The sequence below is a fragment of the Mobula birostris genome, chromosome 7 (assembly GCF_030028105.1).
Source record: "Mobula birostris isolate sMobBir1 chromosome 7, sMobBir1.hap1, whole genome shotgun sequence".
NCBI lineage: Eukaryota > Metazoa > Chordata > Chondrichthyes > Myliobatiformes > Myliobatidae > Mobula > Mobula birostris.
This window is the reverse complement of record NC_092376.1, coordinates 105,160,606-105,187,746: the sequence shown is the minus strand read 5'-3', so window position 1 is coordinate 105,187,746 and position 27,141 is coordinate 105,160,606. Positions and strand designations below refer to the sequence as shown.

At 42.8% G+C, this 27,141-nt stretch overlaps 1 protein-coding gene across 1 annotated transcript in view; it reads right to left on the bottom strand.

Annotated features, from left to right (window-relative positions):
- Positions 1–25,273, bottom strand: part of LOC140200352 (dedicator of cytokinesis protein 2-like) — a 699,328-nt gene extending 674,055 nt beyond the window's left edge. Inside the window, exon 1 of the mRNA XM_072263559.1 lies at positions 25,139–25,273. Coding sequence (XP_072119660.1) covers positions 25,139–25,181 — 43 coding nt within the window. The 5' untranslated portion in view covers positions 25,182–25,273. The remainder of the gene's footprint in view (positions 1–25,138) is intronic.
- Positions 25,274–27,141: the final 1,868 nt, after the last annotated feature.

The window sequence follows — 27,141 nt, the reverse complement described above, 5'->3', positions numbered from 1 at the left end:
TTCCTAGATGACTTTCTTTCTCATTTAGAAATACAGGCATAATGGGTATACTAAACGTTTTCATCCTCTGTGGTTGCGAAAGTGATCCATCCTCTTTCTGCACATACGCAGCAAACAAGAAAGCAGGAGCTGTGTTTTAAAACTGTTTCCTCCTGATTTAACAGCAAATGATGCGCATCTCTTTCATTTCAAATGAATGATAATGTTATTCAAGGTTCAATAAATATCATTTTTGCCTGTGACTCAGTGGTTTCAGTCCTACCCGAGAGACTGTGAACTGTTTAAGCTCACCCAGACAGGAAGCCTGCTTAAAATTTCAGCGGAAATGTGACATCGTCAGTCCTGCAGCATGCTGACGGTTGTGCACTAGAGTTTCAACAGAGCTTCCAGATTCAGCTCCAGTAGACCAGTAAAGGCGGGCTGCCACATCAAGAATGTCACCTGTCTCTTCTGATGTTAAATGGAGGCACTACCTGCTGTGAAATTAATCAGGAAATATTCTGAGCTGCCTGTTCATGGCAAGCATTCCACCTAAAACAAATACTTTCCTCACCTGACATGAGAAAGTCTGCAGATGCTGGAAACCTGAGCAACAGACACAAAATGATGGAGGATTTCAGCAGGCCAGGCAGCATCTATGGAAAAAAGTACAGTTGATGTTTCGGGCCGAAACCCTTCAGCGGGACTGGAGAAAAAACGATGAGGAATATATTTAAAAGGTGGAGGGGAGAGAGAGAAACTCAAGGTGATTGGTGAAACTGGGAGGGGGGAGGGGTGAAGTAAAGAGCTGGGAAGTTGATTGGCAAAAGAGATAGAGGGCTGGAGAAGGGGGAGTCTCATAGGAGAAGACAGAAGACCATGGAAGAAAGAAAAGGGGGAAGGAACACTGGAGGGAGGCAATGGGCAGGGAAGGAGATAAGGTGAGAGAAGGAAGAGGGAAATGGTGAAGGAGGGGGGAGCATTACAGGAAGTTCGAAAAATCGATGTTCATGCCATCAGGTTGGAGGCTACCTAGATGGAATATAAGGTGCTGTTCCTCCAACCCCAGTGTGGCCTCATCACGATAGTAGAGGAGGTCATGGATTGACATATTGGAATGGGAATGGGAGGTGGAATTAAAATGGGTACCCACTGGGAGATTCTACTTCTTCTGGCAGACATTCTCCTTATCTATGTCCGTTCTCACCGATATACATGAGGCCACACTGGGGGCTCTGAACACAGTATATAACCCGAACAGACTCACAGGTGAAGTTTTGCCTCACCTGGAAGAACTGTTTGGGGCCCTGAGTGGTAGTGAGGGAGGAGGTATAGAGGCAGGTCTAACACTTGTTCCGTTTGCAGGGATAAGTGCCAGGAGGGAGGGCAGTGGGAAGAGACAAGGGAATCGCATCGGAAGCGATCCCTGTGGAAAGCAGAAAGTGGAGGGGAGGGAAAGATATGTTTAGTGGTGGGATCCCATTGGAGATGGCAGAGGTTCCAAAGACTTAAATGCTGGATGTGGAAACTGGTGGGGTGGTAGGTGAGCACTATCCTTGGTAGAGTGGTGGGAGAATGGAGTAAGAGCAGATCTGCATGAAATGGAAGAGATGCAGTTGAGGACAGCATTGACAGTGGTGGAAAGGAAGCCCCTTTCTTTGAAAAAGGAGAACACCTCCTTCATTCCAGAATGAAAATCCTCATCCTGAGGGCAAAGGTGATGGAGACAGAGGAATTGAGAGAAGGGAGATGGCATTTTTAACAAGTAACAGGGTGGGAAGAGGTATAGTTCGGGTAGATTTATATAGTTCAGTCCGTGGGTTTATGATAGACAACAGTAGATAAGCTACCTCCAGCAATGGAGACAGTGAGATCGAGAAAGGGGAGTGAGGTGTCGGAAATGGACCAGGTAAATTTGAGAACTTTCTTCACCTGATACAGTGTGCTTTAGCTTGCAGAATCAATGGGAACTGGCTTGAAATGCCATTGCTAGACATATTGTAGAAACTATTTTATTTTTGCTTTTGCTGTCCTAATTCAGACTGATGTCTGTGGCTCACTGTCTAACAAAGTGGAGACAATGAGCTTTAAATTACCATCCCCTTTAATTCTCTATCCCACTAACTCCATTTCCCTTGCCACAGATTCTGCCTGACCTGTGAGTAGTTGCAGCATTCTGCTTTTATATTGGTTGAAATTGTTTAGCACAGCAATGAAGGATCATAGAGTGTCCATCAAAATAAGACCAGTAACTATTTTTGAGATGTACTTATATCCCATTTATAATGCACTATAATTGTGGTTGACAGCTAGTGTATGAGTAAAACAAGGGTGCATGCATGCAATAATGAATTAACTGCTAGATTTCTACAGCCCTTTCTCTGTAATAAGCAATTGGAGATCCATTTATTGGAAATTATCTGTAATATAAACTGTTTGCCCTCTTCCAGACCCTATCCAATCTACTGGCATTTCCAAAACCCTCAATTTGATTTCAGGTTCAACAATAGCGTTAAACATGTCTCTTTGTCCTCTTTCTCAAACTGCCCTCTGTAATTGATAATTCAAGCAGCTCTGTAAGTACTGTGATCTCCAGCACAACCTTGCTGTTTCCTTAGCAGACATATCCCCTTTGTCCTGTCCATCATTCCATGACTCTCCCTGCAACTCAAAGCTAATTTGTTTACTCTTTGCCACATTAATTCTGTTCATCATTATTCAGCCTGACCTGCTGAATATTTCCAGCATTTTCTAATTTTATTGGAGATCTGTAGGAACTGGTGGGTAGATTGGTGTCCTTGTCCAGCACAGGACAATATTATTGCCTTGGTGTTTAAGGCATAAACACAATTGTCAAGAAACATGATTATATTCCAAAGAAGGAAAGTTCTAATAATTCAGAGAGATACTTCTATTTACCTCATCATGACCTTGCACTTTGTTGTCTGCCTGTATTGCTCTTTGTAACTGTGACAATATATTATGCATTCTATTATTGTTTTCCCCTGTATTATCTGCATACTCCACCATACCTCAGTACGCGTGACAATAATAAACCAATTTACCAAGTTACCATTTTAAGGGCATCTGCAGTACTGCTGGTACCTGTGGGCTTGGTGGTGATTGGGAGGTATAAAAAGAGAGCAAGTAATGAGGGAGTGGGCATCTTAGGAACTGGCCGTTTTATGTGGCTGATATGACACTATTAAGGTTGAAGTGTGGACTTTGGTGAGAATCCGGTTTCAGTAAGGAGGGTGAGTAAGGACCAGGTAAGGATTTTATCTTCTCTAAGTGGAAAGGATTGGGCATAAAGAATATGGAAACCAGAGCAATGATGTGTACCTACTTCAGAATGTGGAAGATCAGCAAATTTTCCCTAGTGGGCACACCTGCTAGAAGTATGCACAGTTCCTGACAGACTTCATAGAGCAGTTGGAACTGTAGATGGATGTGATGGAGCATCTGGGATGTGGAAAATATCATATATAGTATAGCATGTTTAGTGAGCTGATCACAGCACAGGTGCAGAAAGGGAGAAGGTGAGTGACTACCAAAAAGGTCAGAAAGTGCAGGAGTCCTCTGTAATCACACAAAAATACTATCTTCTATAATGTTGGGAAGGATGGCCTCTTGAAGGAAATCAGTGAAAGAAGCCAGATTGGTGGTACCATGTTTGGCTGTGGATCACAGGAGCAGAGGAAAAATCTTAGCAAGCATTGGTTGTGGGGAATTTGTTGTCAGTGAGGAGAATAGATAGGCGCTGCTGCAGCTGAGAGCAAAATATTGGAATAATGTATTGCCTCCCTGGTGCCAAAATCAGAGATAGGTGACTGGCAGGAGGCACAGAGTGGGCCTTTTCTGTTTGGCTGCCAGTGACTAGTGGGGTTCTGCAGGGGTCTGCTTTGAGACCACTTCTTTTCACGTTATATGTCAGTAACCTGGTTGATAGAGTTAATGGCTTTATGGCCAAGTTTTAGGATGATACAAAGTGAGGTGGAAGTGCAGGTACTGTTGAGAAAGGAGGGAGTCCACAGAAGGACTAGGACTGATTAGGAGAATGAGCAAGAAGTGCCAGATGGGATACAGTTTGGGGAACTGTATGGTCATGCACTTCTGTAAAAGGAATAAAGGTTCAGATTATTTTCCTAACAGAGAGCAAATTCAAAAATGGAAGTGAAATCGGAGGGACTTGTGAGTATAAGTGCAGGATTTCTTCACAGTTAACTTGCAGATTGAGTTAGTAGAAAGGAAAGCAAATGCAATGTTAGCATTCATTTCGAGAAGATTAGAATATAAATGCAAGGATGTAATGCTGAGGTTTTATAAAGCATTGGCCAGAATGCATTTGGAGTATTGTGAGCTCCTGTGGGCCCCTTATCTAAGGAAGGATGTGCTGGAACTAGAAAGGGTCTAGAAGATCTTCGCAAGAATGATCCAGGATTTAAAGGGTTAACTTGAGAGGAGTTTGATGGCACTGGTCTGTATTTGCTGAACTTTAGAAGAATGAGGGATGGGGATATCTTGAGACCTGTCAAATAGAGTGGACTTTGTGAGGATGTTTCTAATAATAGATAACTTCAGAACAGAGGCCACAGCCTCAGAATACATGAATGTTGCTTTGGAACAGAGATGTGAAGTAACTTCTTCAGCCAGAGGGTGGTGGATCTGTGGGATTCATTGTCACAGATAGCTTTGGAGGCCAAGTTACTCAATATATTTAAAGCAGAGGATGATAGCTTCTTGTTTAGTAAGGATGTCAAAGGCTATGGGGAGAGGCTGGAGAACGGAGTGGAGATGGATAATAAATCTGCCATGATGGAATGGCGGAGAAGACACGATGGGCTGAATAAATTAATTCCGCTCCTATGTCTTATGGTCACATGGTCTCAGACAGGGTAAAGAACATTCTGAAGAGAGAGCAAGAACAGTCAGAAATCATAGTAAACACAAGTATGAAAGATGCAAGTAAGTGGAAGGATGAGATCCTACACAGCACATTTAAGAAGTTGGAGAGGTTAAAAAGCAGAACTTCTAGAGTCATACCTCCAAATGGACTGCAACCTTGTCATGATTTAGAGGCTTGCATTCCTCAATGACCCAGAGAGCTATGCTGGTTGGACACAAAGCCTTATGCTTTGACCCTTGGTAGGACCACCCATGCCAAATAGGTCTGAGATTAGACGCCAGACGTAGGGAGAGCCACTATTCCTCTTGCTTTGGTGGTTCAATTCAGGGCTAACAATCCTGACTGGTCAAAAAAACTGTTAGGAAACAGCAGTGAAGTATCCTTCTACATCTGTGTATAATGGTATTCCTGAGTCTCCACCAGGGATTTTCATGGCCGACAATAGTGAAATCCGAAAGGAAGCTGCTGGCACAATAAAGGAAGCCCTGAACGTCATCAAGACCAAAACCAAGATGGCCAAAGACAAACAGGGATTAAGGACCTTCATTTCTGCCCTAAATGCCAGTGGAATAAGTAAGTAAGTACTAAGGTCATAATCTCTTTACGCCATGTGTTAGAGAGAGTAGAAGTAGGAGAATAGGATAGATGAACACAAAACTGATCAGCTGGTAGAGGAAGGACTGCTTCAGGTACTTGAATTATTGGCATCACTTCCAGGGTAGGTGGGATTTGTACAAGAATGAGCTCGGGACAAGCATGTTCTATTAAGGGTCATAGACAAAGGTAGGAATATTAGGGAACTTCAGATGATAAGGTATGCTGAAGGTTTGATCAGGAAAGAAAGGAAGCAGATGGAAGATATATAAATATGGAATCAATGAAGTCTTTTGAGAAGTATAGAGTATGTAGGAGGGAACACAAGAAAGAGATTAAGAGCACAGAAATTGCAAGCAAGAATAAGGAGAATCCCAATACATTCTATAAATTAGGATCAAGTGTACAGTCAGGGAAAGAATGGAGTCCATTGCGGTTCAAAGGAGTAGTCTATATATGCCACCAGGAAAAGTGGGAAAAGTTCTGCTGATTACTCCTCATCTGTATTCATCAAGGAGAAGGGCACTGAATGCAATGAGTCTTGGGAGAGGTATGTGGGTAATCTGGTGCAGGTCTATATTAAGAAGGAGAAGGTGATAGATGTCAGGGGAATGTTTAAAGACTGACAAATCCCATCTGTATTCTCCAAGGAGAAGGATATAGCAGGGATATTCACCAGGATGATGTGTGGGTTGTAGATTATTAGTTTAGAGGAGAGATGGGATAAAATGGGTTTGTTTTCCCTGGATCAAAATAGACTGAGGGATAATCTGATAGAAATATTTATAATTATAAGAGGCATACATAGGGTGGAATCTATTTCCCAGAGTAGGAGTACATAGGAGTACGAGGACATAGCTTTAAGGTGAGAGGAAGGAGTCAGAGTCATAGAGATATACAGCATAAGAACATGCCCTTCAGCCCAGTTGATACATGCTAACCCACAAAAGTGGTCACATGTGTTAGTTCTGTTTGCCTTAATTTAGCCCATATCCCTCAATAATGTTCCTATCTATGGAGGAGTTTCAAAGTAGATTTGAGGAATAAGTTTTTTTACACAGAGAATGGTTGATATCCCTAGCTAACTGTCAGAATAAATGGTGCAATCACATACAATCACAACTTTCAACAGATATTAAAAATTCCACAGGGAAATCACTGTAGGATATAGACCTAATACAAGCAAATTGAATTAGCATACAAGGCAGGGATGTGGCGGGCCTATGGGCCTATTTCCAAGCACAATAACTGTAAGGTGCTGTAACATGTTGCCATAGCTGCTAGTGAAGCAGATCTTGTGTATATGTTCATCAGATACTGCTAGGGATGAATTTCTACTCTTCTCCAGTTTGCATGTTAGCCATTTATGCAATTTTCCAGAAATTCTTTATCATTTCCAATAAAATGACAGACCATTAAGAGATCATGTAGAACATCTTACAGAAGTTACCGAGTAACGCTGCTAACACTCCAGGAGCTGCATGTTTTCACAGCATTAGCCCAGGAGCACACATTTAATTGTTTTCAGTGCCTTATTGGAAGCTTTTTCTTCACTCTATGTATATATAATGATAAATACTCCTTCCTGCTCCTTCTCCTTAATAACATTTAGGAGTGAGGATTTCTATCAAGGACTCCTTGCGGGTTTGGTGTCACCATCAGTCCTAGTTATTTATTTTCTTCTGTGAATTATCATCAGTGGTAGAATTAGGAAATAATCAGGCTGTTCTTGGACCGGAAGCCATACTGCAGGGATCAGAATACTTTGATAGAGATAAACAGCCTATTAAACATAGACATCCTCGACAAGATAGAGGGAAGGACTAAAACTATAGGAATACTCTAGCCTCACAACCTGCAGACAACTCCCCCCAACTCTTTGCAGGCTCTTCATAGAGTGACTTTAAGACATGTCCCTGACCCATGTTTCCATGGGTATGCTCTCTGCATTTGAACATTCAGCAAACATTCATGTGGGTATGGGAATAATCACTCCTACAATTCATCATGAATTGAATGATCTGATCTCCACTGTAGACAAAGCACAGTGCCTCCCAATTCCTCCATCCATTCAGGGAAGGGGTTAAGGAAAGCAGCCCAAGATATTTACATAAATAAATCTACAACAGGATATTAGTCATAGGTTCACAGAGTAATAGAGCACGGAACCATTCTCTTGGCCCGCAGAGGATAATTAACCTGCCAACACTTAATAAGGTGACTTTGGCATGTGCAGTGGTGCATATTTCAAAGCAATATGAGATGTTGACCCATTTCTGATATCCTCATTAAGGCAAATAAATGAGAATCAAGTTAGTTATTTTACCTGTGCTACATCCCATCAAGCTCAACACAGAATATGGAAGATGACTTCAGTTCATGCAGATTCTTCCGTTAGACACTAATTTCAATACAGTATGAGGATAGACACCTTCCTTGCAGCCCTGCAAATATTCTATATTGCTAGTTACTCAAGGAAGGGGCAATTAAAAAGAGTTAATCATCTTGTTTTGGACTGGAGTCACACAGACACCAGACTGAACTATAACATTAGACAGGAGGATTAAAACTTCTCTTTCTTTTCAAGTCTACACAATCAGAAATCAATTTTTGCATAGACTCATCACTTCAGCAATTATTTTTTCATGGAAATTAGACTTTTGTGAAATTAGAGAGTCATTTCCAGTCATTATCTATGTTAGCCCATCTGTTTACCTGGAAGTAAGGTGCACACCTAATGACACTATAGGCTATGTAACACATTTTGTGCATCACAACCAATACCAGTTGCTCAAATCTCAGCACAGTGATTATCACAGAGCAACCTCAGAAGAACTGGGAGCAGCTCAGATTGTATTCCTGCTTTTCAATGATTAAAGGGATACTCAGCTGACACTGGGTGATCTCATTGGGCAGCCTCAAAACAGATTGCTCAATACTGCCAATACATCCCAAAGCTAACCAAAACTGAACTGCTAAGACACACTTCTATGTGCCCCATTGCTAGAAGCTTCAGTATCTGTAGAAGCGTGGCAAGTCACACAGGATACCCTAGGGACTTCAGAGTAGGGAGCGAAGAGCATCTCCCAATGAAGAAACTCTACATCTCACCTGCATCTGTCTGAAGAACAGGTTCTAGTTTCAGAAGGCAATCACCAAGTTGGTAGGTGACATTCTGAGTAAATATCTTTGCCCATGCTCTTACACTCACTACAAGGAGATTCAAGATGGAAATGCCCCTCACTGTCCTAGTCACTCCAAAACATCACAGCCAATCTCTGCTGTACTTTTAAGCTGGCTCTGCATAACACATTTGGAGAAATCACCATTGATTACCACTCACAATTTCAGTGAGGAATAGGTGGCATCTCATGCACTAGAAGTCATTATTGCTTCAGGCTTCCCAAGCAATCATGGATGACATTCATGTGTCCATCCAAGCTCTGGCTAATAACGCCAATATTTTCATCATGACAGAAGTTTGCCGTAATCTAAATATCCAATCGGATAAAGATCATGAGATGAATTGCATTAAGATTCATAAGGTTTCACTGACACCTTAGTCCACACTTCAAAAAAAAATGAGTGGCCAAGAATTCACAATGGTTTAGCAAAACAGGGTGAAAACAATATACCTCTTCACAGCTGCAGCAGTATTCATTAGAGCCATGGCTAGTTGCACCTCAGCTCTTTGTTTCACAACCCTGAATCCACTCACTCACCCAACCACTGACCTCAGGATTGAAAGCAAAAGGAACAATGTACACAATCTATTGGCAAAGGGAGCACAGAATTTTCACAACCTTAGAATTGAACTGTTCTGTTTTCCATCCTAGGTAAGTATAGCTCAGACTTTAAGATCATACCCTATAGCTCCTAACTCCTCTGTTTGATAAAACAAACTCTGTTTATAGACTCTATAAAATTGTCTTGTGAACTTTCAGGTACAGAAGTCAGAATACCAACCCAATATGGTACAACAGAACAAATGCAATTGAACCTCATATTTAATCCTTATTTGTTCAACAATCTTATCGCTATCATTACTCCTCTTCTGAAGATTTGGAATCGAGCTTCAGTTTCTTAAACTATAATTTGAACTTTACGAATTTATCTATTCAGATCTTATAACTACGAAACTACTGTCAATAACCATACCCTTAACTTCTTTAATTAACAAGCTGTTGAGTGCAAGATTTCAAGCTGTAACTTAAGTCCCATTGTTGTTGGATATCGGAGCATGAAAATTCAAAGGAGAGGAGTAAAATCTGATAGAAGCTATTGCCTGCAATGATCTATGATTACTGTTATTTTCTGGCAAACACAAATAGTGATTTTTAAAAGCCTTTTGGAAAATATTAAAGTACCATTTTGCTGTTGCTCACGGCAGGGGGAAATCATTGTTGACTTTAAGTGTATAACCATTCCCTCTGGAGACTTTAAAACACTGGTTGTCTCTTTGAGTTGTCTCTCATCCTCGCTCAGTATTAATTATCCTTGACAGCCATGTTTCTATCTTGTCCTAATTCAAAGATTGGATATGTGCTGCCGTTTTTTAATTAGCCCAGCTTTGATAAGCTTTCTCAAGACACATGTTGGTGCAAAAAGATACCATTGTTCACCCATCCCTGGCCTTAGATTCTGCACAGTTGACAGGCGTTTTCCACAAAGCTATCTTCCAAGTCTTGTTGTTCTGGTCTAACATTGATTAAAGTCCTTTGGGCTATCTTAGGTTGCCCTCTCTCTTTGAAACAGCTATCAATTAGCCCTCCTGCCTTTCCTACAGCCCTGCAACTTCTGTTTTCAACTGAATAAACAATTTCCTTTTCCAAGCTATCTCTGAGTCTGCTTTCTTCACCCCTTAGGGCAAAGCCTTCCATATTATAATGAGTAATTGACCCACCATGAGGACGTCTGCAAGAGATGGCACTTCAAGTAGGAGACAGTCAAAATTAAGGAACCTTACAATCCAGGACATGCCCTCTTCTGCTACTGCCATCAGGGAGGAGGTATAGGATCCTAAAGAGCCACAATCTAAAATTCAGAATCTTCATCCCCTCCACCTTCAGATTTCTGAATAATCCATGAACCCATGAACCTCATTATTCCATTTTTGAACATCCTTTTATTTTTGTAATTTATAGTAACTTTAAGTTTTTGCACTATACTGCAGTCATAAAGCAAATTTCACATCAGGTAAGTATTATCAGTAAATCTGATTCTGATTCTAAATAAAACAAATTCTTAGCAACCTCCATGAATTCTTTTCTTCATACTCAGATTTTCTCTTGATGTAGGGGGAGGTTGTTCAGTCTATCAAGTTTAATGCCAGCTCTCAGCGCATTTCCGTCCAGGCTATGCCCTCTTGTTGCTGCCATCAGGCAGGAGGTACAAAATGCTGGAGGAACTCAGTAGGTCAGGTCACATCCATGGAAGTGAGTGAATGTTTTGGCCAAGACCCTTCTTCAAGACAGGAAAGGAAGGGGGAAGGTGACAGAATATAAAGGTGGGGGAGGGGAAGGATAGCTAGCAGGTGACAGGTGAAGCCAGGTGAGTGGGAAAGGGAAAGGACTGGAGATGAAGGAAGCTAGTAGGAGAGGAGAGTAGACCATAAGGGAGAAGGAAGGAAGAGGGGCACCAGTGGAAGTGATAGGCAGCTAAAGAAGAAGTGAGAGGCCAGAGTGGGGAAAAAAGAGGGAAGGAGAAGGGATTTTTTTTACCAGAAAGAGAAACTGATATTCATGCCATCAGGTTCAAGGCTACTCAATGAAATATAAAGTGTTGCTCCTTCACCCTGAAAGTAACATCATCATAGGTGGCCATGGCCTGACATGTCAGAATGGGAATGGGAATCTGTCATGGTCCGGTTCGGGGTCTCTTTAAATTTACCTTGTTTACATTACAATCCGGACCGTTGATTCCCTGTTTTCCCATGTCCCTCAACTTTGGTGATTAGAGGCAATCAACGCTCGGCTGAACCGGTAGTTTATAGTCTCCGGCTTTGAGCCATTCGGTGCGGGAGCGTTTGCAAAGTAACCAAGGTATGGCGTGCCAATGTCATCTGGCCGGAGCAAGCCTAGTCTCTGCCCGAAGTGAGTGCCGGTAATTCGCCTTTCCTCACCGGAGCAACCTGGTCAAGTTACCTCGCCAAAGCGAGCCTGCAAAATTTCCTCACCGAGGTGGGTCTGTCAGTTAACCCGCCAGAGGGAATTAAGAACCACTGTCCACTGTTCCCAGGTCGAGTCGAGAGCTCGCCACTACCTGGAGGTTCCAAGTCAAGTCCTGGCTCCGGGGGCATTCAAGCACCAAGTTGAGTCCTGGCCCTGGCGGCATTGAAGCACCAAGTCGAGTCTTGGCCCTGGCGGCATTGAAGCACCAAGTCGAGTCCTGTCCCTGGCGGCATTCAAGCACCAAGTCGAGTCCTTTCCCTGGCAGCATTCAAGCACCAAGTCAAATCCTGGCCCTTTCGGCATTCAAGTACCAAGTCAAGTCCGGGCCCTGGCGGTCTGTGATTCCTGTCCTACCCCCTGTCTGAATCCCTTCTCTGCCCCTCTCGCCTCTAGCCCTCGTCTGCAGCCCTCGCCTGCACTTCGGTCTAGTTCTATCACCGGAGCTAGATAGGTACTGTCTGGTGTGCTTTCGTGTTGGTCTTGTCCTGTCCTTGCCTCCGTGGGGTAAGTCAGGCTGTCTTGCCATTTCCCTACGGGGGGTCATGTCTTGTCTTGTCTGGTCCTCGCCTCTGTGGGATAAGTCTGGCCGTTTTGCTGTTGCCCCGCGGGGGGTCATGTCTTGTCTCGTCTTGTCCTTGCCTCCGTGGGGTAAGTCAGGCCGTCTTGCCATTGCCCCACAGGGGGTCATGTCTTGTCTTGCCTTGTCCATGCCTCCATGGGGTAAGTCAGGCCTTCTTGCCGTTGCCCCGTGGAGGGTCATGAGTCCCGGCCCTATGTCTTGTACCCAATGAGGGGTCCCGGCTCTCTGTTCTGTGTATGTGTCCATGGTTCGATGTACCTGCTCTCCCGAGACCGAGGCTCTGTTTTCCATGTTCCTCCTCTCCCTAGCCCATGTCATGTCCATGCCTGGTTCTGGGGTCCGAGCCCGAGGCAAGACCCAGGTACTGGGTCCGAGCCCAAGGCAAGGCCCAGGTACTGGGTCCTTGCCCAGTCTCAGGCTCTGAGTCCATACCCTAACCTTTTCATGTCTCCTCTAGTTCTGGGAGCCGATTCCGAGTCCAGGCCCAGACCCTTGGTCCCAGCCTAGTCGGAGTCCTGAGTCCTTGTCCAGTTCGCTATTTCCTGCTCCTGCCTTGCTCTCTTGGTATCGAACAATAAACTAAATCTAAGTAACCGCATAAGATGTGTCTTGCATTTGGGTCCACCCTTGCTCCCAATGCCCCGCCAGTGTGACAGAATCAGAACTAAAATGTTGGATCACTGGGTCCTGAAGACCCACACCTCAAAGCTTCAACAACAGTTTTTTCCCAATGGCTATCAGACCTGAAAAATCTTAACTCTACTTCAGATTATATTTTTCTCAATTTGTACCAACGTCATCATGTTTTCAATTGTTTATTGTTTTATGTAAGGTATGGATAATTTATTTTAATTTAGGTTTACATAAGTTCTGTTGTGATGTTTTCAATGCACTATGCTGCAGCTGCATAAAGCTAATTTTGTGACACTTAAGTCCTGGTTCTTATGCCTATGACAATAAACTTGGAACTTTACCAAGTCCCATGGCCTCCCTTATCTCCCTGTAAGCTGCCCATCAAGTTGATCTGATTCTCTTGCTACCTATCTACACAATGGATAACTTCGATTAGCTAATTAACTTTTGGGAGGAATCTGGAGCTTTTGGTAGAAGCCCATGATATCACAGGTAGAATGTGCAAACTCCATATAAACAGCACCTGAGGTCAGGATCAAACTAGGACTGCTGGAGTACTGGGGCAGACTCAGCCGCTGCTACAGCACAGTGCTGCTCAGATAACAGCTGTGCCACAGCATACAAGAATGGAAACAAGTTCTTGTTTCTTTTAATCAAAGTTAGTTTAATCAAGCGAAATGTGAGGTGTTGCAATCTAGTAGACCATATAAAAGGAAAGTACATGGTTAAGCTCTTCTTCTGCTGCTTCTATCTCTGTGCCAATTTTTTTTTTTGGCAAGGACTCACCACCCTGCACTGGTGACTCCCTTCTCCCGTTTTCAGCCCTCCTCTTCCTGGACACCCCACTCTGGTCTTCCGCCTGCTCTATATCTTTTCATTGCCACCTTCCAACGGGACATCAACAATCTCGCCCTCACCACTCTCTCCAATTCCAACCTCACTCCTTCCTAACGCACTGCTCTCCACTCTCTCTACACTAATCCTAACCTCACCATCAAATGCACAATTAAGGGGGTACTGTAGTAGTCTGGCAGATTGACCTCTATCTTGCTGAAGCCCAGCGACAACTGTCAGACCCCGCCTCTTACCTACCCCTCAAACAAGACCCTACTAAGGAGCACCAGGCCACTGTCTCTCATACCATTACCAACCTTATTAACTCTAGGTATCTGCCATCTACTGCCACCAACCTCATAGTTCTCGCACCCCACACACCCCATTTCTACCTCCTACCCACCCAAGATTCACAAACCCGGTTGTCCAGGTAGACCCATTGTTTCTGCTTGTTCCTGCCCCACTGAACTCATATCTGTATACCTCAACTGTGCCTTATCCCCCCTAGATAAGTCACTTCCTACCTACAACCGTGAAACTTCACACACTCTTGATCTTTTCAATTATTTCAAGTTCCCTAGCCCCAGGCATCTTAGTTTCACTATGGATGTCCAGTGTCTATACACCTTCATCCAGGAAGGCTTCAAAGCTCTCCATTTCTTTCTGGACACAAGACCCCAACCAGTTCCCCTCCACCACCGCTCTCCTCTGTCTGGTGGAACTTGTCCTCACTCTCAATAATTTCTCCTTTGGTTCCTCCCACTTCCTTCAAACAAAAGGGATAGCATGGATACTTGCATGGATCCCAGCTATGCCTGCCTGTTTGTCAGCCATGTAGAACAGTTTATGTTCCAATCCTACTCTGTTGTCACTCCCGCACTTTTCCGATGCTACATCAATGACTGCATTCTTGTTGCTTCCTACACCAAAGCGGAGCTCATCAACTTCATCCACTTTGCCTCCAACTTGCACCCTGCCCTGAAATTCACCTGGTCCATTGCATCTGCTCACATGATGAGGCTTTATATTCCAGAACGAAAGAGATGACCTCCTCCTTCAAAGAAAGGGGCTTCCTGTCCTCCATCATCAACACTGCCCTCAACTGCATCTCTTCCATTTCACACACATCTGCCTTCACCCCATCCTCCCACCACCCCACCAAGGATAGGGTTCCTCTTGTTCTCAGCTACCACCCCACCAGCCTCTCTGTCCAGCACAAAATTCTTCATAACTTCTGCCATCTCCAACAGGATCCCAACACCAACCACATCTTTCTCTCTCCCCTAATTTCTGCTTTCGCAGGGATCACTCCCTACACAACTCCAATGTCTATTCATCCCTCCCCACTGATCTCCCTCCTGAAACTTATCCTTGCTAGTGGAACGACTGCTACACCAGCCCCTACACCTCCTCCCTCAATACCATTTGGGGCCCCAAACTGTCCTTCCAGTTGATGCAACATTTCACCTGTGAGTCTATTGGGGTCATCTATTGTATCCAGTGCTCCCAGTGTAGCCTTCTGTATATCGATGAGACCCAACGTAGTTTAGGAGACCACTTCGCCAAGCACCTATGCTCCATTTGGCAGAAAAAGCAGAATTTCCCAGTGGCCACACATCTTAATTCCACTTCATATTCCCATTTGGACATATCAGTCCATGGCCTCCTCTACTGCCGCGATGAGGCCACACACAGGTTGGAGAAGCAACACCTTATATTCCATTTGGGTAGTCTCCAACCTGATGGTATGGACATCAATTTCTAGAACTCCCAGTAATTGCCCCCCTTCACCATTTCCTTTTCCCTCTTTCACCTTATCTTCTTACCTGTCCATCACCTCCCTCTGGTGTCCCTCCACCTTTGCTTTCTTCCATGGCCTTCTGACCTCTTCTATTAGATTTCCCCTTCTCCAGCCCAGTATCTCTTTCACCAATCAACTTCCCAGCTCTTAACTTCACCCCTCCCCTCCCCCTCCCAGTTTCACCTATCACCTTGTGTTTCTTCCTGCCCTCCCGCGACCCCCCCCAACATCTAACTCTGACTCCTCATCTTTTATTCTACCATCCTGCTGAAATGTCTCAGCCTGAAATGTTGACTATACTCTTTTCCATCAATGCTGCCAGGCTTGCTGAGTTCCTCCAGCATTTTGGGTGCATTGCTTGGATTTCTAGCATCTGCAGATTTTCTCTTGTTTGTGATTGGGCACGTTCACAGTTAAGGCAGGGCCTTTAACAGTATTGACGTACAGTGGGATTTTGGCGCCACAGTCCATATCTCCCTGAAAGTGGCTGTACGTGTCGATAAGATGGGAAAGATAGCATGTGGCATGCTGGCCTTTATCAGTCGAGATACTGAGTCAGGAGGTTACTATATGCTTCACTTGATCAAAGTCTGGTTACACTGAATATGTATGGAGTATTGCATTCAGACCTGCTTGCCCCATTAGAGGGAAAACATGGAGATTTGGTGAGGGTGCAGAAGATGCTTAGCAGAATGTTGCCTGGATTAAAAGTCATTTACTGAAAGGAGAGGTTGGACAAAAATGATTGTTTCCTCTGGAGTGATGGAGGCTGAGGGGAAACTTGATGGAAGTTAATAAGATTATGAGAGGCATAGATAGAGTAGACAGAGAGTATCTTTTTTCCCAGAGTTGAAGTGTTTAATACTGGAGGGCATGCATTTAGGGAGAGAGGGGAAAGTTCAAAGGAAATGTGCAGAGCAAATACAGAAAGTGGTGGGGCCAGCAGTACACTGCCAGGAGTGTAGTCAGATACATGCAGGCATGTAAGAGTCCTTCGATAGGCACATGAATATGCAGAAAATGGAGTGATATGGACTACGTGCAGGAAGAAGGGATTAGGTGCCTTCAGCTTAATTAGTTCAGCACAACATTGTGCATCAAAGAGCCTGTTCCTGTGCTGTACTTTTCTATGTTGAAAGTCATAATAATACTCACCATGTCTACCAAATTCCCCCTGAACGATGGAAAAAACAAATAGTAACAGAAAGGAATTCCCTTCCCCTGAGAGTGGACTAAGCCAAAAGTTAAGATATATTTAAGTTAGAGATGGATAAATATTTAAAAGATCATGGAATTGAGGGTTATGAGGAACTGAAACAGGAGAGGTGTTGAGGCCAGCAGAGATCAGTCATGATTATATTGAATTGTTTAATATGACACGTCAGCTCAATAAATTACTGCATTTTAGCAACATTATGAACATTAAAATGGACCTTGTTTATTTGTTCGAATTGTGTTTTTTCTTGCAAAAATTGTGAATAATTTACACTAATGTTTTTGGTGTGAATGTTGCTTATACGATGCCCTCACCCCAGTGACGCTGCTGTGAGTTTTTCATTGCACCTCTGCATATCTGCATGTACTGATGTATATGACAATAAACTCGACTTTGACTTTGGCAAAGCAGGCTTGAAGGGACAAGTGGCCTACTCCAGGAGTCCCCAACCTTTATTGCACCGCGGACCGGTTTAATATTGACAATATTCTTGCGGACCGGCTGACCCGGAGGGGGTTCAAGTAGGGTTAAGCTCACCTCAACATGTCTTTTACAGTTAGGGTTGCCAACTTTCTCACTCCCAATAAGGGACACTTGGGTTTACCCTGTAAAAGACTACCATGACCATGAAGCCTTACGCAGGCAACTCTGTGCGAATGCGTGCCGATGTTTTCTCCACAAATCGGTTTTGGTTTAATCTTCCCGACTGTACTGTACATACATTATTTCTACTTCATATAGGCTGTGTATTTATCATATCATTCCTGCTTTTACTATATGTTAGTGTTATTTTAGGTTTTATGTGTTATTTGGTATGATTTGGTAGGTTATTTTTTGGGTCTGGGAACGCTCGAAAATTTTTCCCATATAAGTTAATGGTAATTGCTTCTTCGCTTTACGCCATATCGGCACGAAAGGTTGCATAGGAATGCTCTACCTTAGTGGGGAAAATACAGGACAAGGGAGATCTCGTATGGGAGAAACCAATTTAGCCCAATTTACGGGATGTCCTGGCTAATACAGGACAGTTGGCAACCCTATGTTCAAGTTCAACAGTGTGTGACAGGGAATGAGGAAAGGTGCAGCTGACTCATATAATTTCCTCACGGTCCGGTAGCACATGATTTGCGGCCTGGTGGTTGGGGACCGCTGGCCTACTCCTATTCCTAAGTTCTTGTGTTCTTTTAGTGACTCATATATTTCCTCATGCCAAAATGTAGTAAGGAAACCAAGGCCGAGAAGAGTTACACAAATGATGGAGGCAATAATGATCTACACTTACGTGCTGCCATGAAAGCAGTTGATCTCACTCTACGACAGCAGGGAATTTAGGCACAATTTTGCTCAATGGATAGGGGAAGAGTTCAAAGTCATCCAAGCCACAACAATTGGTACATGAAGCAAGCCCAGGGGACGGGGAATAAGATTTTCCTTAATCCAATTTCATTTACAACTCTCTGAAAATCTCATGGCACCAAGGGGAGCTTACATTTTCCACAGCACAGCAACATTTGTCTTTTTATAGACACAAAACTGACTCATGCAAGGGAGAAACATTTATATTATTACTATAACTTACTCTCACATAAACAGAGATGGGAATAGATAGGATGCTTTGAATATTGGTTGACATAAACATCAGACAGGATATTCAGAAATATTTCCTCTGTTTAATTTCGGATGGTATTCAGATGAAATGAAAACAGAGCTGTTGTGCAGCACCTCTCTCAGAATGAATTGAATTGAATTGACTTTATTTCTTACATCCTTCACATACATGAGGAGTAAAAATCTTTATGTTACGTCTCCATCTAAATGTGCCATGTGCAATCATAGTAATTTATAATAAATAGAACAGTCAATGTAATATTGAGTACACTCAAATCAGCATGAGTTCATCAGTCTGATGGCCTGGTTGAAGAAACTGTCCTGGAGCCTGTTGGTGCTGGCTTTCATGCTGCAGTACCGTTTCCCAGATGGTAACAGCTGGAATAGGTTGTGGTTGGGATGGCTTGGGTCCCCAATGATCTTATGGGCCCTTTTTACACACCTGTCCTTGTAAATATCCTGAATCATGGGAAATGTACAACTACAGATGCGCTGGGCTGTCAGCACCACTCTCTGCAGAGTCCTACGATTAAGGGAGGTACAGTTCCCATACCAGGTAGTGATACAGCCTGTCAGGATGTTCTCAGTTGTGCCCCTGTAGAAAGTTCTTAGGATTTGGGGGCCCGTCCCAAACTTCTTCAACCGTCTGGTGAAAGATGCTTCAGATGTCAGTGCAGAGGTTTCTGCTCAAATCCCAAGTGGGCACCAATGGTGGTATTGTCACTGAGGCAAAGGTGATGATTTGTTGTATTGTTCAGACAGGTTAAGGAAATACAAAGGATATTTAAAGACATTTTGCAATAAAATGACTAAATATCATTAGAGTTATTGACTAATGCTGAGATATCATTTGTTGAATGGCACTTGTGGCTGCTTTCATATTGTAACTTATGTGGACATTATTGTGAGCAAAGTCACCATTCATCAGATACAGAGGCCGAGAAGTACTTTTATAAAGCTCTATAAAAAATACACTTCAGTGTAGATAAGAATCAGCATAACTTAAGGTCGAGCAATATGGGTATGTTTCGTCACAAACAAGAAAAAATCTGCAGATGCTGGAAATCTGAGCAACACACACAAAATGCTGAAGGCTGAGAAAAAAGCTGAGTTCCTCTAGCATTTTTTGTGTGTTGCTTGGGTCTGTTTCTTAATATATTTAACCTCTGAGCTTTCAACAAGATCTTGGTTAACCCTTGAATCTTTCCTGCATTGTGAAACTCACCCAAATCGCCTGAATAATAGTACAGAAGTCAGATCAGCTGTGATAATTTGACATCATTAGTCTGCAAAACAACTATTATTAACCCTTCAGACAACCAGGTGCCACTAACCTATCCATCCACCTTACCCACCCCTGATTCCATGCAACATAACCCTCAGACTATACTAATGCACCTTGTGGAGATCTGTGATCTCCTGTCACCTTAAACACAACGGCATGTGTACCTAGACTGCTTAGTCCATGGAGACCAGGGTCATTATCACACTTTTCCCAGAATCAAGATATTACCAGCTTATTGCTGATTCTTGCCGTATCTCATAGTTTGATTCCTTATACTTTTAAGGAGGTAATTTAAGCTCCATACTCAAAGAGAGGAGAATTTGTCTACTTTTTTTAAGCTCACAGGATTATCCACAAGGGCTTTCCTTGTTTGCAGGCAAACAGATTAGGTTCCTGTAGCAATATAAAAGAGGATACCAAACGTTTTTCTAGATACATAAAGAGTAAAAGAGAGCCAAGAGTGGATATGGGATCACTGGAAAATGACACTGGAGAGGTCATAATGGGAGGCAAAGAAATGCTGGACAAACTTAACAGATATTTTGCATCAGTCCTCACTGTAGAAGACACTAGCAGAATGCCAGAAATGTGAGAGTGTCAGGGAGCATATGGTGAAGATGTTTGGGAATCTCAAAAGTCTGAAGATACATAAGTCACCTGTATCAGATGGACTACACGCCGGGGTTCTGAAAGTGGTAGCTGAAGAGATTATGGAGGAATTAATAGTGACCTTTCAAGAATCGTTAGATTCCGGAATGATTCTGGAGGACTGGGAAATTGCTGATGTCTCTCCACTCTTTAAGAAGGGAAGGAGGCAAAAGATAGGAAATTACAGACCAGTTAGCCGGACTTCAATGGTTAGTAAGATGTTGGAGTCCATTATTAAAAATATGTTTTTGGGGCATTTGGAGGCACATGATAAAATAGACCAAAGTCAGCATGGTTTCCTTAAGGGAATTCTTTGAAGAAATAACAGGCAGGATAGAGAAAGGAAAGTCAGTGGATGTTGTCTACTTGGATTTTCAGAAGGCCTTTAACTAGTTAAGAGCCCATGGGTACTATCATGGATATAAAGTTATCTGATTGGCAGAAGGCAGAGTATGAATAAAAGGGTCTTTTCTGAGAGGGGTCAGTGACAAGTTGTGTTCCACAGATGTCAGTATAGGGACCATTTCTTTTCACATTATATGCCAATCATGGAATAGATGGCCTTGTGGCCAAGATTGTGGACGATCTGGTATCATTCCGAATGTAGGGATTTTGCAGAAGGATTTAGACAGATTAGGAGAATGACAAAGAAGTGGCTGACAGAATATAATGTAGGGAAGTATATAGTCATGCACTTCAGTAGAAGGAATAAAAACATAGACTATATTCTATACAGGTGGAAAATTAAGAAATCGGGGTTAGAAAGGGACTTAGTGGTCCATGTGCAGGGTTCCCTAAAGGGTAATTTGCGGGTTGAGTTGGTGGTAAAGAAGGCAAATGCGACTTTAGCATTCATTTCAAGAAGGCTATAATATAAAATCAAGAATGTAATTCTGAGGCTTTATAAAACACCGGTGAGGACTTGCTTGGAGTATTGCGAGCAGTTTCAGGCTCCTGATGTAAGAAAGGATGTGGTGAGATGGGAGAGGGTTCAGAGGAGGTTCACAAGAGTGATTCGGAAATGAAAGGCTTATTGTATGAGGAGTGATTGATGGCTCTGTGTTGTACTCGCTGGAGCTTAGGAGAATAAAGGGGGTGCTCATTGACACCTATCAAGTATTGCAAGGCCTAGATATAGTGGACGGGGAGAAGATGTATCCTACAGTGGGCAGTCTATGACCAGAGGGCACAGCCTCTGAATAAGACATCACTTTAGAACAGAGATGAGAGGGAATTTCCTTCACAAGATGGTGGTAAATCTGTGAATTTCATTGCCGCAGACAGCTCTGGAGACCAGGTCATTGTGTATATCTAAAGCAAAGGTTGATAGGTTCTTGATTAGTAAGGGCATCAAGTATAACGGGGAGAAGGCAGGAGAATGGAGATAAGAGGGAAAATAAATCAGCCATGTTGGAAGAGTGGAAAGACTCAATGGGGTGAATGGTAGAACCAGATCATACAACTATGAGACATAGGAGCTGAATTAGGCCATTCGACCCATCCAGTCTGCTCTGCCATTTAATCATGGCTGAGCTATTTCTCTCTCAACACCATTCTCTTGCCTTCTCCCAGTAACCTTACAGGCCATGACGTCAAGAATCTATCAATTCCCACCTTAAATGCACCCACTGACCTGGATCCACAGCCAGTAGTGGCAACAAATTCCACAGATTTGCTACTCTCTGGCTGAAGAAATTCTTCCTCATCTCTGTTCTAAATAGGCATCCTTCTGTTCAGAGGTTATTCCCTCTGGTCCTAGACTCCCCCTCTAGAGGATGCATTGTCTCCAACTCTGCTCTATCTAGGCCTTTCAACATTTGATAGGTTTCAATGAGATCATGCTTCATTCCTCTAAATTCAAGTGAGTAATGGTCCAGAACCATCAAACAGCCATCATATCATAGGCCTTCCATTCCTGGAATTATTTACGTGAACCTCCTTTGAATCCTCTAAATGTCCACACATCCTTTCTTAGATAAAGGGCCCAAAACCACTCACAATTCTCCAAGTGAGTCTTCATCATTACCTTATAAAGCCCATGAATTATATCCTTGTTTTGATATTCCAGTCATCTTGAAATGAATTCCAACACTGCAATTGCTTCCCTTACAACTGACTTGACCTGCAAGTTAACCAATAGAGAATTTTACAAGAGAACTCCCAAGACACTTTGCACCTCAGGTTTTTGAATTTTCTCTCCATTTAGAAAATAGTCTACACTTTTATTCCTTCTACCAAAGTGCATGAACATACACTCCCCACACTGTATTCCACCTTCTTTGCTCATTCTCATAATCTGTATAAGTCCTTCTGCAGACTCCCTGCTTCCTCAACACTATCTGCCCCTCCACCTACCTATGTATCATCCACAAATTGGCCATAAAGTCATAATCGTTAACATACAATGTAAAAAGAAACTATTCCAACACAGACCCCTAGGGAACATCACTAGTAACTGCCAGCCAGTCAGAAAAGACTTCCTTTATTCACACTCTTTGCCTCCTATAAATCAACCAATGCTGTATCAATGCTAGTATCTTTCCTGTAATACCATAGGTTCTTATCTTGCTAAGCTGCTTCATGTGCAGCACCTTGTCAAATGCCTTCTGAAAATCCAACTACACAACATCAACCAATTCCCCTTCGCCTATCATGCCTGTTCTGGATTCTGCTCCTGTGTCTTATGGTCTTTTGGCATTAATTAGACCTGCCTGACACCTCTTGCCAAGTGCAGATGGATGTATCCCTGAAAAATTCCCCTGTACAAAGGGCATGCCTTCTCTAGGCACTGTTCTTCATCAGGCAGTCTGAGATCCGAAGAATATTCTCTTGCCCTCTCTTCACTGCAACTTTCATTCACAAAGTAACAACACTCCCTTGAAGCTTGAAGGGTTTTGTTGCTGTTTTGACACACCCTTTTCAGAAGTTGTAGAGATCGCGCACACAGGCCACATGACAGCAGCTGCAAGAATTTGCATTAGAACAGGAAGTATGCCACAGTGCAACATTAGATGGACTCCCGACAACTTTGAGCTATGGATCTCCTAAAGAAAATTTCAATCAAAATTGTACTCCTACAAGCACTGTTCGTGTGAACAATGCTGGTTTAATATCATTAAAATATAGAGATGCAATTCTTAGCGTTTGCCATTTACAAGAGGGCCCTTTCAAATGAATTTCCCAAATTGCATTCACTCTAGACTATTCACACTGTGCTGCTTCAATGAGACAAGTAAGTGCACCTAAGTTAAAGCTCTTGTTTGTTGTATCCCCTTCCCACCTATGATGGGAGAGTCTAAGACCAGAGTACGTGGCCTCAGAATAGAGGGACGTTCATTTAGAACAGAGATGAGGAGGAATTTCTTTAGCCAGGGAATGGTGAATCTGTGGAATTTGTTGCCGTATGAAGCTGTGGAGGCCAAGTCATTGGGTACATTTAAGGCAGAGGTTGATAGATTCTTGATTAGTCAGAGCATGAAGGGAGTGGGGTGAAGGCAGGAGATTAGGAATAAGGGGGAAATGGATCAGCCATGATGAAATGGCAGTGCAGACTCAATGGGTCAAAAGGCCAAATTCTTCTCCTTGTCTTACGTACATCCATACTACAAATCAGTAAAGAGTTACTGCACATGAATCCTTCAATTAATCAAATATTAACACTAGGGAGGCAAGAGTGATTTGCTGAATTGAATATTATCTAAAATTAAGCTATGGACTGCCTTTACCATTGTAAGGGTTCACACAATCATCTCTTAGATATATAACCAAATGCTGCCTTATCCCTTCCATACATTAAGACCTTAGGTGTAATGATATCAGTTATGAAAATCTTCAAATAAGTCTGATCAAAGAGCAAAGGAAGGTTGACAGAGGTGAGCTAAAAGCTCAATCTGCATTATCAGCTGGCTGTTAACATCACAGCACATAGCCACATGTTTCAGATTCTGTGTTCTGATCAAGATTTGATCTGGGAGCAAAGGAAGATTATGGCCTACATTTATCATCCTGAATGATTGTAAGCTTAGCCGATGCTTGCTTCCCATTTGTTAATGCACAACATAATTGAAAGTAGTTGCAGAGAGGATTTAAAGAGTGCATGACAAGGGCATACAATTAAAAGGGGAATTTCTTATAAATTCTTGGCATTGAAATGGCTAACCACGGTAAAACCACATGCAGAAATAGATTTTATATTTCCTTAATAAAGACCGATCAGAAAAGTTACTGGGATAAGGGACACAAATAATATGTGCAGGGACAAGATTGCAGTATCATTGTCAGGAAGTAGACATCAGATTTTAAAGTACTCCAATTAAATGCATGTGTTTAAAATAATGTCCGAAGATCTTAACCAAAGGGTTAGTTAGGCACAGGAATTAGTGGATAATAATAAATCTGTATTTGCTTGATATTACCTCGAGGTGAACAAGTTCCTCAATAATCTCATGGAAAAAGCCACTATCAATCAGACACACAACTCACTTTCTCCATCATTTATCCACATCAATCCGAAGTGCTGATGGGCATCTGTTTTAAGGGCTTTCTAACCAAGACGGAAGGCCTCAACATAATCTCTAGACCTAAGAGTTGTTGAAATTAACATGATGTAAAATTTGAATCTTAAAATTGTTTTACTGTGAACATTACCAAAGAAGTCATGGAGAAAATTAAAAAAAACTACTTCTATATTATGTTTGATAGACTTTACTTTAGATTTATGCCATCTCGCTCCAATTTCTACTTTAGCTTCTTCAAGCAGTTCCAATTTTGAAACAAGTTAGCCACATCCTGTTGACAGAGAGAAGTTCTGTGGCAAATTTGTACAATTTTTCACTTTTTTAGTAGTACATACGTGCTGAAATAATTAAAGCTGGTTTCTCTTACCTACTCCATATCTCTCCCTCACCGCCCTGCTCCAAGAAGGCATGGTTTGGTTAATCTTGAAGGCCGTCAATCTGGAGACTGCTGATAACTACAAACGTAGCAGAGCTGTAATCTTGCAGAGCTATGTCTGAAACGCTTTCACTTCAGCATTTCCGGAAACTTCACGATGAGCCAGTGCTGACGTTTCAACCACAAAGGCAGCAAGGTACAATGAATGGTGCAGGGGGTTGGCTTAAATGGGACCTGCTTAAGGCATTTTAGGCAAACAGCAATGAACGATATAAAACAATTGGTCCTGTATCCCTTCTCTACACAATTTAATGGCTTTCAGCAATATTTTCACTTTTGTTCAAGAGCCTGGTGGTTGAGGGGTAGTAACTGTTCTTGAACCTGGTGATGTGAGATCTAAGATCCCTGTACATCCTTCTTGATGGCAGCATTGAGAAAGAAGCATGGCCTATATTCAAAGATCCAAGATTCAAAGATTCAGAGTACATTTATTATCAAAGAATATATAAAATTATCCAACCTTGAGATTTGTCTGCTTACAGGTAGCACAAAGCAAGAAACCCAAAAGAACCCAATTAAAGAAAACAATAAAAATAAATACACCTGATGCACAAGAAAAAGAAAAAAAAACATAAACCATGCAAACACTAGGAGTGAACAACAACATTCCACACCAAATTGAGTCCTCAGATACGAACCTGGACCAGCCTGGATTAGGCCCAAAGCCTTGTTTATCAGTTTATCATGTTAGCAGGCCCAGAGCACAGCAGCTGGGGCAGTCTTCATAGCCTCAGCACCATGGAGAGGGGAGTGCCCATTGTGGAGAGTGAGTGTGATTGGCTCTTGCCTCTATCTGGGATGGCGTTTAAATTGACTAAACAACTGAGCTGTGAAAGGCCCTGGAGAGAGGAGTGAAGCAAAATCAGCCATCATCTCCAGTCTGGGTTGGCATTTAAATTGTCTAAACAGTGGATCATACCTCACACTAGAACCTGGATGCTACAAAGGGTTCATGCCCTAGAACCTGCCACTCAGCAACTCACACTGGGCACAGGTTTCATCATCAAGTCCAAAGCCACTTCCAAGCTCTTCAAATCAGCTCAGCACCCAGAGCAATCCAACCTAACACCTGGGCCAGCTGTATCGGCAACGAATCTCCTCTGCCCCAACTTCTTCTCTCGGTGGCTAGAGTGATCCAGCATCACACCCGGACCAGTTGTACGGGAATTGGAACTTCATTGCCCTGACCACTAATCTCTGAGTGGCTCACCTCATCTCCAACATGCCATCTCAGCTCATCCCTCGAACTTGCCTCTCCATCGTTTGCTCCTTCATTGTCTGCAGCAATAATTTAACCCAATTTACCTTAGAAAAGGCATTTCTGGTGATGCTTCAGTCAGATTTCTTCATTTTTTAACTATCAGTGAACTGTTGCATGTGTTTGGTAGCGCCAGCTTTACTAGAAGTTTCCGGAAGATGGTTGAATCCTCAACGATGGATGCTGCTTTCCTTCGACAACAGTCCTCGTAGATCTGCTCAGTGGTGGGGAAGACTTTACCTGAGATGGACTGGGCTGTGCCCACTACTTTTTGCAGGCTTTTCCATTGAAGGGCATTGGTGTTTCTGTAACAGGCTGTGATGCAGCCAGTCAGCATACTGTCTACTATGCATCTATAGAAGTTTGTCGAAGCTGTAGATGACATGCCAAATCTTCGCAAACCCCTAAAGAAGTAATGGTGCTGCCATGCTTTCTTTGTAATAACACATACATGTTGGATCCAGGACAAATCCTCTGAAATGATAACACTCAGGAATTTAAAGTTATTGCCTCTCTTCACCTGTCATTCCCTGATGAGGACTGGCTCATGGACCTCCAGTTTCTTCATCCTGCAGTCCGTAATCAGCTGTTTGGCTTTGCTGACGTTGAGGGTGAGGTTGTTGTTGATGAGCAACTCAACCAGACTGTCACTCTCCTTCCTGCATCCAATCCATCA